This window comes from Anomaloglossus baeobatrachus, chromosome 8 (genome assembly GCF_048569485.1).
Source record: "Anomaloglossus baeobatrachus isolate aAnoBae1 chromosome 8, aAnoBae1.hap1, whole genome shotgun sequence".
NCBI lineage: Eukaryota > Metazoa > Chordata > Amphibia > Anura > Aromobatidae > Anomaloglossus > Anomaloglossus baeobatrachus.
Genome location: NC_134360.1, coordinates 209,753,911 through 209,767,783, shown reverse-complemented (window position 1 = coordinate 209,767,783; position 13,873 = coordinate 209,753,911). Strand labels below are relative to the sequence as shown.

Below are 13,873 nucleotides of genomic sequence, written 5' to 3'. Positions count from 1 at the left end.
AAAGTTGGGTTTGCACAACTTCTACCCCAACAGATCTCTGCAGGATCTGATCTACCAGACAAGAGATGTGAACTCAGCCTTATCTTCTTTATATTTTCAGTGCAGTAGACTAAGCATGAAACCGCAGGGTGCACGACATGTACAGCGGCTCCATTATAATCCTCGGGGCTGCCATCTTCCTTCCAGTGGAGAATGGGGGCCACATATCCCTGTTCTAACAAGTGGTGTGACCCAATTGGTGAGAACATAATGGGGTTCTCTATCAATGTGGCTCCTTCGCTGATTTAAAGGGAACCTGTCAGGTGCAATATGCACACAGAGCCACGAGCAGTTCTGGTTGCATATTGCTAATCCCTGTATCTAGTAGCATGAATAAAGAGATCTTTAGAAAAAGTATATCTAAAGATTCTTTATAATATGCTATTGAGGCCAGGGACTAGTCGCAAGGGCGTTAATTCCCTTAGCTAGTCAGCCCCCTTAGTATGCCCACAGGGGCGTGCTAACATGCTAATGAATGTACAGAGTCAAGCGGTATAGTCGCTCTCACCTCTGCTGCCACTGCTGGTTTTCAGCTCAGTACGCACCATCAGAATGTCCCTGGACGTCCGGTCATACGCACTAGACCAGTTTAAAGCCGGGGACGTGAACACCCGGCATCAAAGCACACATGACTGGCAGTCCGGGACTTCTGATCTCGCGCACTGAGCCGAAATCCAGCATGGGGCGTGGAGGCAGCAGAGAGGACAGATCGACAAAATGCCTCTGACGCTGTGCATTCATTAGCATGTTGGCATATATGCACACCCCTATGGGTGTGTTAAGGGGGCCAACTAGCCAAGGGAACTAACGCCATTGCAACTAGTCGCTGGCCTCATTAGCATATTATAAAGGATTTTTAGAAATACTAAGTATGCTACTAGATACAGGGACAGTTAGGCAGGGATTAGCAATATGCACCCAGAACTTCTCGTGGTCCTGGCTGCATATTGCACCTGACAGGTTCCCTTTAACCTTACACATTGGCATTCCTGGTTGCATGTTAACCCATTGGACATTTATATATAAATAAAAATATGTATGATTTTACAAAACATAAAATTATTACCTTACCTGAAAGTCAAGGGGAGCTCATGTGTCAGAACCTTGGGCTGTGACTCCAGCTGTCCATTTTCCATCTTAATGACATCAGATTTGCTTTTAACACCCATGGGATGACTCTCCTACAGGGCAAAAAAAGATGGTTAATAAAAGCTAAAGAAAGAAATAAGGAAATATGACTGTAGAGCAGTGTAATGTGTTCCTCAAGTATGACATATTTGCCATTAACCAGCCCTCTTAAGCTTTAGGCTCGGAAACAGACAGGTGGGTAATGATAAATGGCCGCTCTCCGGTACCCACCATACTAAGCTCACGGGTTCTCTTCCCGATTTCCCTCTCCACTTGATGCAGCTCAAGGCTCAGTTGTTCGTTAGACATCATGGTGGACCATTTGGCTGGGGGCGGTGGAGGGGGCTGCTGCTGACTTCCTAAAGCGGAGGAATCTCTCTGCACGAGCAGACGGTTACTTGCAACCTGTAGGGCACATGAAGTACTAGAAATATTTAGCCTAACCATTATAATTCTGGTCACTATCCAATAAATGGAAAACGAGATCCGAATAAAAAAAAAAAAAAATAATAATAATTATATTGAAGTGGGTCACCCGATGAATGAAAATTTACAGTATAAAGCCCCCGAATCCCGTCACTGCCACATTACCTGTGTCTGCTGACTGATTTGCTGGTTTAGCTGGTGTAACTCCATCCTCAGCTGTTCTCTCTCAGACGTAGGTAAAGGCTTGGGCATACGATCTCTACAGGACACAAAAATGACCAATTCTGATTACTAAGGTGCAAGAAGGCCAAACCTTGTTATAGAGAGAGAAAACATGCAGTTAGTATTAAAGGGGTAGTCCGGTGTTTAACAGGTGAAAAACAGGAAGAGGATAACTTTGTGGGGGCCGACGGCTGAGACCGGCACACCGGGAAGCTTCTACCCCTGTCAGAATTAATTGATGTGCACATGTTGGACCACTGCTCCATTCATTGTCTATGGGGCTGCTGAGTGTAACTTGTCTTTTTCCATTAGCCCCACACAGAATGAATGGTGATGGTGCGGGCATTCGGACGTCCAACCTGCCAATCCATTTTCCCATCCTGCCGATATGGTGTAGATTCCAGCAGTTGGACCCCTGCGATTACCTAAAAAGAAACTCTCTCACTGGGTTTTTGCCACCTAATCTGAGAGCAGCATAATGTAGAGACAGAGACCCTGATAATATTAATATAATAATTATTCATTTATATAGCGCTATTAATGCCATAGTGTTTACATACAATGGCAACCCTGTCCCCATCGGGGCTCACAATCTAAATTCCCTATCATGTTTTTGGCATGTGGGAGGAAACCGGAGAACCCGGAGGAAACCCAAGCAAACACTGGGAGAACATACAAACTCCTCATAGATGTTGTCCTTTGTGAGATTTGAACCCAGGACCCCAGCGCTGCAAGACTGCAATGCTAACCAGTGAGCGCCACCATGCCACACCCATTCCAGCGATGTATTACTTACTGGGCTGCTTAGTGTAATTTTTATAAAAAAAAAACAAAAAAAAAACATTTACATCAAAAGTAGATCATCATTACAGGACTACTTGTGCTGCAGGTAGTCCAGCATATTCATGAGATCTGTATAACAGATCTGCAGCAGAGAAAACATTGATTTTATCAAAATGACAGCAAACAGCTCTAAGTGACATCGCTGGAATCAGGGTCTCTGTCTCTACATTATGCCGCTCTCAGATGGGGGAGCAAAAACCTGGTGACAGATTTTCTTTAAGTAATTTTCAGTGCCCGACCTCTTAAAAAAAGGTGTGGGGGGGAGGTCACATGAAGATTTGACGTAAGGGTTAAATAAGATTTCAATATAAATTTTATATATATATATATATATATATATATATATATATATATATATATATATATATATATATATATATATATATATATATATATATATATATATATATATATATATATATTTATATTAGGAGCTCACAATCTAGGGTCCCTATCTGTATGGCTTTGGAGTGTGGGAGGAAAACGGAGAACCCGGAAGAAACCCACACAAACATGGGGAGAACATACAAACTCCTTGCAGATGGTGTCCTTGGTGGGATTTGAACCCAGGACCCCAGCGCTGCAAGATTGCAGTGCTAACCACTGAGCTACCGCTATATAGCAACTGAGATTAAAGGAGGAAACAGCCGCCCAGCCAAGCATTTATGACTATGAGGAATAGGATAACTGTACAATATAATGTCTGGTTGTACACAAACATTGGTATTGGCAAATTTGTGAAGATTTACAAAGCTAAATGCAGAAAAGTATAACACTGGTGCATGCGACATGTGCCACATTTGGGTGTTTTAGCCACTTTAACTTCCTCAAAAGGGTTTGGAAATGGCTTTACAAGTAACATGGTCAGGTTGTGTGATTAAAATTAAAAATCTTAATGGGAAAAAAAAAAAAAAAAAGTAACAAGGCAAAGAAATAGTTAATGAAAATGAGTGCACACCTGAACAATACGAGCAAATTATCCAAGTTTGAGCAGTTGTAAGCACATAGGATCATTCTAAAGAGAAGTCAGTGGTAATTACCTGTCACTCAAATGTCCCTGAGAAGGAAGGTTCTGATGGGGAGAATATGGAGGAGCTCCCAGCCCGCCGTGACTGCTGTACAGGCTGTAATCTGCTAAAATAACAAATCTCATTTCATTTGCAGTAGAAATAAAAATACTGGAAAAGCAGCAATCGAAAAATAAAAAAAAAAATGCATTACTATAAAGAAAATTAAGTTGACCCATAATCATTTTTTTTTTTTATTACTTCGACTAAGTCAGAGCAGAGCGCCCTCTCTGGAGGACCATGGAAGTGTATTACATGGGAAGCCAAATTGATTTCAATGCACACTCATGCAAAGCAGGACACTGTTACCAATTTGTTGATGAGCTTGCCTTCTTATCCTTGGAGAGCAACAACCCTTTTATTAGGATAAAGCTGTGACAAGTAGCTATCTAAATTACATAGTTAGGTTGAAAAAATTACCTAGATCCATCTAGTTCACCCTTTCTCCACCAATTCTACATTTGGTCACAAAGTAATTTATAACCAACAATGTTGTGTGTACTGAGGAAATCATCCAGCCCTTTTTTAAAAGCTGTTATCGTATCTTCCATTACTACCTCTTGTGGTCGGCATTCCACAGTCTGACTGCTCTAACTGTAAAGAACCCTTTCCTATTTAGCTGCTGGAATCGCCTTTCTTCCACTCGCAGTGAATGCCTCCTGGTCCTTAGTATTGTCTTTGGAAGAAATAAGTCATGTGCCAGTCCTTTATATTGACCACACATGTATTTATACATATGAGACGTCTTTTTTCTAAGCTAAACAGATAACTTTTTCAACCTGTCATCATGTGTCGCCGCCATTCCTTGTAGTAGTCTAGTTAGCCACCTTTGAACTGACTAACTTCTGAATGTCCTTATTAAAATGTGGAGCCCAAAACTGGATCCCATATTCCAGATGTGGCCTTACAAGTGATTTATAGAGGGGTAACAATACGTTGGGATCACGGGATCTAATCTCTCTTTTTATACACCCTAGAATCTTGTTTGCTTTAGCAGCTGCTGCCTGACATTGAGTGCTGCTGCTCAGCTTATTTGTAATGAGAATACCCAAGTCCTTCTCCTGTTCTGTAGTCCCGAGTTTACTTCCATTTAATGTATACGCAGCTGTAGGATTACTCCGTCCTAGGTGCATTACTTTACATTTATCAACATTAAATCTCATTTGCCATCCAGATCTTTTTGTAATCTTTTTCTCTTATCCAGATCTTTTTGTAATATTGTACTATCAAGGTCAGTTTTTAATATCCTACATAGTTTGGTGTCATCAGCAAACACTGACACTTTACTATCAATCCCATCCACAAGGTCATTAATAAAGAGATTAAAAAGAATCGGTCCTAGCACAGATCCCTGCGGCCCCCACTGCTGACTATATCCCATTTAGAGAATGTACCATTTAGGACTACTCTTTGTTTCCTATCTTTCAGCCAATTCCTTACCCAGTTGCATATAGTTTCCCCTAGTCCTTGCTTCTGGAGCTTTAGTATAAGGCTATTATGTGGTACAGTATCAAATGCCTTTTATTCTGAATCCATTTCATTACCTTGCAAATAGTCACACAAGCATCTACTACTTTTAATTTAGTAAAAAAACAAAAAAACAAAAACCCCACAATGCAACCTAGTAAAGAAATTACTTTTTAAAATACAATATGCAGCAACTGAGAAAATCAAATGAGGCAAATATAATTTCACGACACAAAGCGCTGCATAAACGCACCAGTAACACTTGGTTTAGTTGCACCTTGGCCTCCCAGTGCCGGCTGCATAAGTCCAGATGGCTGGTACAAGTTCTTGGAGGTGCGGGAGATGGCACCAAAACGGGAGACTGTGGGTCGGTCGCCAAACGGAATGAGATCGTCCTCTCCGGCCTCTGGGGCTCTCCGCTGAAGTTCAAGGCGTTGATCCCTAAGGGTTTTGCTGTCAACATTCTGTAATGGGAGGAAACAAAAAAAAAATAAGTACTAAAGAAGGTTTTTTTTTTAACCATATCACACGGATGCACAAAGAAGGGAATTTTGTTTACTTACCGTAAATTCCTTTTCTTCTAGCTCCTATTGGGAGACCCAGACAATTGGGTGTATAGCTTCTGCCTCCGGAGGCCACACAAAGTACTACACTTTAAAAAGTGTAACCCCTCCCCTCTGCCTATACACCCTCCCGTGCATCACGGGCCCATCAGTTTTGGTGCCAAAGCAGGAAGGAGGAAACTTATAAATTGGTCTAAGGTAAATTCAATCCGAAGGATGTTCGGAGAACTAAACCATGAACCAAAGAACAATTCAACATGAACAACATGTGTACACAAAAGAACAACAGCCCGAAGGGAACAGGGGCGGGAGCTGGGTCTCCCAATAGGAGCTAGAAGAAAAGGAATTTACGGTAAGTAAACAAAATTTCCTTCTTTGTCGCTCCATTGGGAGACCCAGACAATTGGGACGTCCAAAAGCAGTCCCTGGGTGGGTAAAAGAATACCTCGATAAAAAGAGCCGTAAAACGGCCCCCTCCTACAGGTGGGCAACCGCCGCCTGAAGGACTCGCCTACCTAGGCTGGCATCTGCCGAAGCATAGGCATGCACCTGATAGTGTTTCGTGAAAGTGTGCAGACTCGACCAGGTAGCCGCCTGACACACCTGCTGAGCCGTAGCCTGGTGCCGCAATGCCCAGGACGCACCCACGGCTCTGGTAGAATGGGCTTTGAGCCCTGAAGGAACCGGAAGCCCAGAAGAACGGTAGGCTTCAAGAATCGGTTTCTTGATCCACCGAGCCAAGGTTGACTTGGAAGCCTGCGACCCCTTACGCTGGCCAGCGACAAGGACAAAGAGCGCATCAGAACGGCGCAGGGGCGCCGTACGAGAAATGTAGAGTCGGAGTGCTCTCACGAGATCTAACAAGTGCAAATCCTTTTCACATTGGTGAACTGGATTGGGACAAAAAGAAGGTAAGGAGATATCCTGATTGAGATGAAAAGGGGATACCACCTTAGGGAGAAATTCCGGGACCGGACGCAGAACCACCTTATCCTGGTGAAACACCAGGAAGGGGGCTTTGCATGACAGCGCTGCTAGCTCAGACACTCTCCGAAGTGATGTGACTGCCACTAGGAAGACCACCTTCTGCGAAAGGCGTGAAAGAGAAACATCCCTCATCGGCTCGAAAGGTGGTTTCTGAAGAGCCGTTAGCACCCTGTTAAGATCCCAGGGTTCCAGCGGACGCTTGTAAGGTGGGACTATGTGGCAAACCCCCTGCAGGAACGTGCGTACCTGCGGAAGCCTGGCTAGACGCTTTTGAAAAGAAGGGAATTTTGTTACTTACCGTAAATTCCTTTTCTTCTAGCTCCAATTGGGAGACCCAGACGATTGGGTGTATAGCTACTGCCTCCGGAGGCCACACAAAGCATTACACTAAAAAGTGTAAGGCCCCTCCCCTTCTGGCTATACACCCCCCGTGGGATCACGGGCTGATCAGTTTTAGTGCAAAAGCAAGAAGGAGGAAAGCCAATAACTGGTTAAACAAATTCAATCCGAAGGAACATCGGAGAACTGAAACCATTCAACATGAACAACATGTGTACCCGAACAAACCAAAAATCCCGAAGGAAACAGGGGCGGGTGCTGGGTCTCCCAATTGGAGCTAGAAGAAAAGGAATTTACGGTAAGTAACAAAATTCCCTTCTTCTTCGGCGCTCCATTGGGAGACCCAGACGATTGGGACGTCCAAAAGCAATCCCTGGGTGGGTAAATGAATACCTCAAGTTTGGACTGTAAAAACAGCCCTTCCCTACATGGAGGCAACCTCCGCCTGCAGGACTCATCTACTTAGGCTGGCATCCGCCTAAGCGTAGGCATGCACCTGAAAATGCTTGGTGAAGGTGTGCAGACTCGACCAGGTAGCCGCCTGGCACACCTGCTGAGCCGTAGCCTGGTGCCGTAATGCCCAGGACGCACCCACGGCTCTGGTAGAATGGGCCTTCAGCCCTGATGGAACCGGAAGCCCAGTAGAACGGTAGGCTTCAAGGATTGGTTCCTTGATCCATCGAGCCAGGGTGGATTTTGCAGCCTGCGACCCCTTGCGCTGACCAGTGACAAGGACAAAGAGTGCCTCCGAGCGGCGCAGGGGCGCCGTGCGGGAATGTAGATTCTGGGTGCTCTACACCAGATCCAACAATGCAAAGCCATTACATATCGATGAAATGGATAAAGGAAGGTAAGGAGATATCCTGATTGTGATAAAAAGGGGATACCACCTTAGGGAGAAACTCTGGGATCGGGCGCAGCACTACCTTATCTTGGTGAACACCAGGAAGGGAGCTTTGGATGACCGCGCTGCTAGTTCGGACACTCCCCGAAGAGACGTGACCGCTACCAGAAAGGCCACTTTCTGTGAAAGTCGAGAAAGTGAAACATCCCTCAGAGGCTCGAAGGGCGGCTCCTGGAGAGCAATTAATACCCTGTTCAGAACCCATGGGTCTAACGGCCTCTTGTACGGAGGGGCAATGTGATAACCCCCCTGCAGGAACGTGCGTACCTGAGGAAGTCGTACTAGGCGCTTCTGAAAGAATACAGACAGCGCTGCGACTTGTCCCTTAAGGGAGCCGAGCGACAAACCTTTTCCCAAACCAGATGCAGGAAAGGAGGAAAAAGGAGACAATGCAAATGGCCAGGGAGACACTCCCTAAGCAGAGCACCAAGATAAGAATAACTTCCACGTCTTGTGGTAGATCTTGGCAGACGTCGGCTTCCTAGCCCGTCTCATGGTGGCAATGACGTCTAGAGATAATCCTGAAGATGCTAGGATCTCGGACTCGATGGCCACACAGTCAGGTTCAGGGCCGTAGAATTCAGTGGAAAAAACGGCCCTTGGGACAGTAAGTCTGGCCGGTCTGAGAGTGCCCACGGTTGGCCGACCGTGAGATGCCACAGATCCGGGAACCACGACCTCCTCGGCCAGTCTGGGACGACGAGGATGGCGCGGCGGCAATCGGAGCTGAGCTTGCGTAGCACTCTGGGCAACAGTGCCAGAGGTGGAAACACATAGGGTAGCTGGAACTGCGACCAATCCTGAACTAAGGCGCCTGCCGCCAGAGCTCTTTGCTTGTGAGACCGCGCCATAAAAATCGGGACCTTGTTGTTGTGCCGAGACGCCATTAGGTCGACGTCCGGCATCCCCCAGCGGCTACAGATTTCCTGACACCATTCTGGGTGCAGAGGCCATTCCCCTGCGTCCATGCCCTGGCGACTGAGGAAGTCTGCTTCCCAATTTTCCACGCCCGGGATGTGAACTGCGGATATGGTGGATGCTCTGTCTCCCACCCACATCAGAATCCGCCGGATTGCCTGGTAGGCTTGGCGATGCGTGTTCCGCCTTGGTGGGTGATGTATGCCACCGCTGTGGAATTGTCCGACTGAATTCGGATCTGTTTTCCTTCCAGCCACTGCTGGAAGGCTTGCAGGGCAAGATACACTGCCCAGATTTCCAGAACATTGATCTGAAGGATGGACTCCTCTGAAGAGAGTCCTTGACCGTCTGAGAAGGGAGACGTTCCTGTCTAGGGACGTCGACTCCCCAACCCATTGGCAAAGCATGTCCCATTGAAGTGGACGCAGATGAAACTGCGCGAAAGTGACTGCCTCTGCATGAGGCGTCTTAAGGGGTGTGACTGGCCTTGAAGGAGAGACTGCACCCCCGTCTGTAGTGAACGCTGCTTGTCCAGCGGAAGCTTCACTATCGCTGAGGGAGTGTGAAACTCCATGCCCAGATATGTCAGCGATTGGGTCGGTGCCCGATTTAACCTTGAAAAGTTGATGATCCACCCGAAACTCTGGAGAGTCTCCAGCGCCACGTTCAGGCTGTGTTGGCATGCCTCTTGAGAGGGTGCCTTGACAAGTGGATCGTCCCAGTAAGGATCACAGAGTGACCCTGAGAGTGCAGGACTGCTGCCACTGCTGCCCTGAACTTGGTGAAAACCCGTAGGGCTGTCGCCAGACCGAAGGGCAGGGCTACGAATTGAAGATGCTCGTCTTCAATAACGAAACGTAGCAAACGCTGGTGCTCTGGAGCAATCGGCACGTGGAGATAAGCATCCTGATGTCTATTGATGCTAGGAAATCTCCTTGAGACATTGAGGCAATGACGGAGCGGAGGGTTACATCCGGAACCGCCTGGCCTTCACGTGCTTGGTGAGCAGTTTTAGGTCCAGAACGGAACGGAAAGAGCCACCCTTTTTTGGCACCCCAATCAGATTGGAGGAAAAAGCCGTGTCTTGTTCGAAGAGGAACAGGGATTACCACTCCTTCTGCCTGCAGAAGAGCATCGGCTCGGTGGGGGGGGGGGGGGGGGGGGGGGGAGTTCTGAAGAATCGAGCCGGAGGACGAGAACAGAGCTCTATCCTGTACACGTGAGACACAATGTCTCTCACCCACCGGTCTGTGACCTGTGGCAGCTAAATGTCGCCAAGCGGGAGAGTCTGCCACCAACCGCGGATGCGGAGAGAGAGAGCTGAAAGTCATGAGGAGACCGCCTTGGTAGCGGTTCCTCCGGCTGCCTTCCTTGGGTGTGATTGAGCCCGGCCGGAATCTGAGCCCCTCTGAGCCTTTTGAGCCCTTTTGGACGAGGACAATTGGGACCTGCCCGAGCCTGGGAAGGACCGAAACCTCGACTGTCCCTCCAGGACAGCATTACTAGGGTAAGTCGCAATGCAGACATTGCGAGGTTAAGGACACCACCTACGGCACAGATGTACATGTGCTCAAGACCAGCTGCGCAAGACCAGCTGAAATAGCTTAGAGTGCCCATACGGCTACGAATGCCGGAGCAACCGACACGCTGATAGCTTCACAGACAGATTTCAACCAGAGGTCCATCTGTCTGTCAATGGCATCTTTAAGTGAAGTCCCATCTCCACTGCAACTATGGATCTAGCCGCAAGCCTGGAGATTGGGGGATCCACCTTTGGACCCTGGGTCCAGCTTGACCACGTCAGGGGGAAGGGATAACGTGTATCCTTAATACGTTTGGAGAAAACGCTTATCTGGTAAGCGTGGTGTTTCTGAACTGCTTCTCTGAAGTCAGCGTGGCCAGAAAAGTACTCAATATACGCATGAGATACTGAAAAGGGATTTCTCCTGCTGTGAAGCTGACTCCTCTACTGGGGGAGCTGAGGGAGAAATATCCAACATTCCATTGATGGACGCTATAAGATCATTCACTATGGCGTCACCATCCGGTGTATCCGGATTGAGAGCGGTGTCAGGACCAAAGCCCTGATCAGCTACGTCTGCCTCATCATACAGAGAGTCCTGCCGCACCCAGCGAGCTAGCTTAGGCTGTCTGGGACTGTCGTCCGTGTCAGAGCCTTCACCCTGGAATGCCTGGGACCCCCCCGGAGCACTGATTATGTTCCAAATGAGGGTGGCCAGGGAGCATTGATCAAGATTGCCCATGGCCTGTTTGGACTGCAAAGTCTCTATCCCATGACAATCTATCAGCCGAAACTGCAACTCCGTCCCTGTCCCTGGACAGGGTTCACAGGTGGTTCCTTTGGCCACCTCTAGTAGAGACCCCGGCTGACCAAGTGCTACAGGGGAGCATTGCACACAATGGGGGTCAGTGGAACCTGCCGGTGGAACAGTATCACATGCAGTAAAAGCAGCATAGAAAGCCTGTGTTGCTTTTTTGCTGCTGTATTCTAGCCATCTATGCAATGTATAGCATACAAGCATAAGTACAAATGAACACTTCAGCACATGCAATACAAGCAGCATAGAAAGCCTGTGCCTTGGCACCCTTGCTTTTTTGCTGCTGTTGTCCAGCCATCTAGGAGAATATAGCCAAGAGTAGCGACCGTACAGTGCAATGTATAGCATACAAGCATAAGTACAAATGAACACTTCAGCACATGCAATACAAGCAGCATAGGAAACCTGTGCCTTAGCACCCTTGCTTTTTTGCTGCTGTTATCTCGCTATCTAGGAGGGCATATAGCCAAAAATAGCGACCTACAGTGCAGTGTATAGCATACAAGCATAAAATACAAATGGACACTTCGGTATTTAGTGGGGTCAGCACTTCAGGTGCTGCTTACCGCCCGCCTATAACACGGGTGTGTGGTCGCCAGAGCCCTGTGACTGGTTGCCCAGAGCATGTCTCCGTTCCCCAGCTCGGACTGCGTGCAGGAATGGCTGCCGGCGTCCTGTGAAGAGGGGCGGGCCGTGGGCGTGCCCAAGACAAGAGCGGGAAACTGGCGTCCCACTGTGTCCAGTGAAGGGGGCTGGAGAATGCAAAGCAGACTCCAGCCCTCGGCGCTGACTGTCTGTACAGCGTCCCGCCTCTCCCCTGACTGGCAGGGCTGGAGGCGGGAACGAAACGAAAACTAGGCCGCAAAGCCGGGGACTCTAGTAATAAGCGCGGCCGTCCATGTGCACGGCCAGCGCGGAAGTCCCCGGCGCACCACAAGTCCCAGCCGCGCCACAATGTAAAAAACACCCAGCAGCGGCCGGCGCGGCAGTTCCCAATACATAAAGTCACTCAGCAAAGCTGTAGTGAATAATAGCACGAGCGCTCCGCGCTGTTGCCCCCGGCGCACTAACACTCCCAGCAATGCTGGTGTGTGTGTGCGCGCTTGCCCGGGGACACAGAGTACCTTAATGTAGCAGGGCCTGTCCCTGACGATACTCAGCTCCATATCCAGCAGGTTCTCTGGGTCTGTGGATGGAGCCCGGTCTCAGTGCCTGGAGACCTGTAAGATCCCACTTCGCCCAGAGCCCTGAGGGGGGATGGGGAAGGAAAACAGCATGTGGGCTCCAGCCTCCGTACCCGCAATGGGTACCTCAACCTTAACAAACACCCGACAAAAGTGGGGTGAGAAGGGAGCATGCTGGGGGCCCCATATGGGCCCACTTTTCTTCCAACCGACATAGTCAGCAGCTGCTGCTGACTAAAAACAGTGGAGCTATGCGTGGATGTCTGACCTCCTTCGCACAAAGCTTGAAAACTGATCAGCCCGTGATCCCACGGGGGGTGTATAGCCAGAAGGGGAGGGGCCTTACACTTTTTAGTGTAATGCTTTGTGTGGCCTCCGGAGGCAGTAGCTATACACCCAATCGTCTGGGTCTCCCAATGGAGCGCCGAAGAAATTTTGTTATTGTCTTTATCCATTCTCCAAGGGGCTCCGGGGAGAAGGGGCATGCCCCCCTGTGATCCACCCGCCTGGTTTCCTCTTAGCTTATCATCCCTAACGTGACGTCTCTCAGGGACTACACGGACACCCTACGCAGCGGACTACATTCCATCTCTGCCGATTCAGAACTGGTGGACTTCTGCGGTAAGTACCTTCTCATCATAGCCTTGGCGTTCTACCAGCTGCACGGCCTGAGCCTGTAGCACCAGTGTGACTCCCGTCGAGGCCTCTGACTCAGGACCTGGAACGCGGAGAAGACATCTAAGGAGTCGCTGACTTTCCTTCCGCCTTTAGGTGACCGTCCCTTCGGAAATAGGTTAGTCCAGTGGATCCCTTAGGCTACGTGAGGGAAGCGTACATCTTCCCCTAGGCTACGTGAGGAAAGAGCACTTCTCTTCCCAGCATCGGCCCAGACGCCAGGGCTGTGGAGTCGGTAAGCCAAACCTTCGACTCCGACTCCTCAAATTCTCTTGCACCGACTCCGACTCCGACTCCGGCTCCGACTCCGGCTCCGACTCCGGCTCCGACTCCGGCTCCGACTCCGGCTCCGACTCCGGCTCCGACTCCGGCTCCGGCTCCGGCTCCGGCTCCGGCTCCGACTCCGGCTCCGACTCCGGCTCCTACATATATTGCTTATAGTTAGGTGAAAAATTTATTGTAGTACATGAATATGTGTATGTGAACATCAGACATTTAATAATTTTTATGATACAATAATCAAGATATTTGGATAGAACATAAAATATATTTATTGGAATACAACTTTAGAAGACAAAAAACTGTAATAAATTGTAAATATGTAATACACTATGTAATATACAGTAGATTACATATATATCTTGTGTGTGTATATACACTGTATATATATATATATATATATGTATATACAGTGTATATACACACACAAGATATATATGTAATCTACTGTATATTACATAGTGTATTACATATTTACAATTTATTACAGTTT

The 13,873-nt window shown here is 48.1% G+C and overlaps 1 protein-coding gene across 1 annotated transcript in view; it reads right to left on the bottom strand.

Moving 5' to 3' along the window:
• RC3H1 (ring finger and CCCH-type domains 1) overlaps positions 1-13,873 on the bottom strand; it is a 64,334-nt gene that overhangs the window by 14,887 nt on the left and 35,574 nt on the right. Inside the window, exons 9-13 of the mRNA XM_075322135.1 lie at positions 5,446-5,656; positions 3,699-3,792; positions 1,759-1,852; positions 1,399-1,572; positions 1,111-1,220 (exon numbers count right to left, since the gene is read on the bottom strand). Of these exons, the coding sequence (XP_075178250.1) occupies positions 1,111-1,220; positions 1,399-1,572; positions 1,759-1,852; positions 3,699-3,792; positions 5,446-5,656 (683 nt within the window). The remainder of the gene's footprint in view (positions 1-1,110; positions 1,221-1,398; positions 1,573-1,758; positions 1,853-3,698; positions 3,793-5,445; positions 5,657-13,873) is intronic.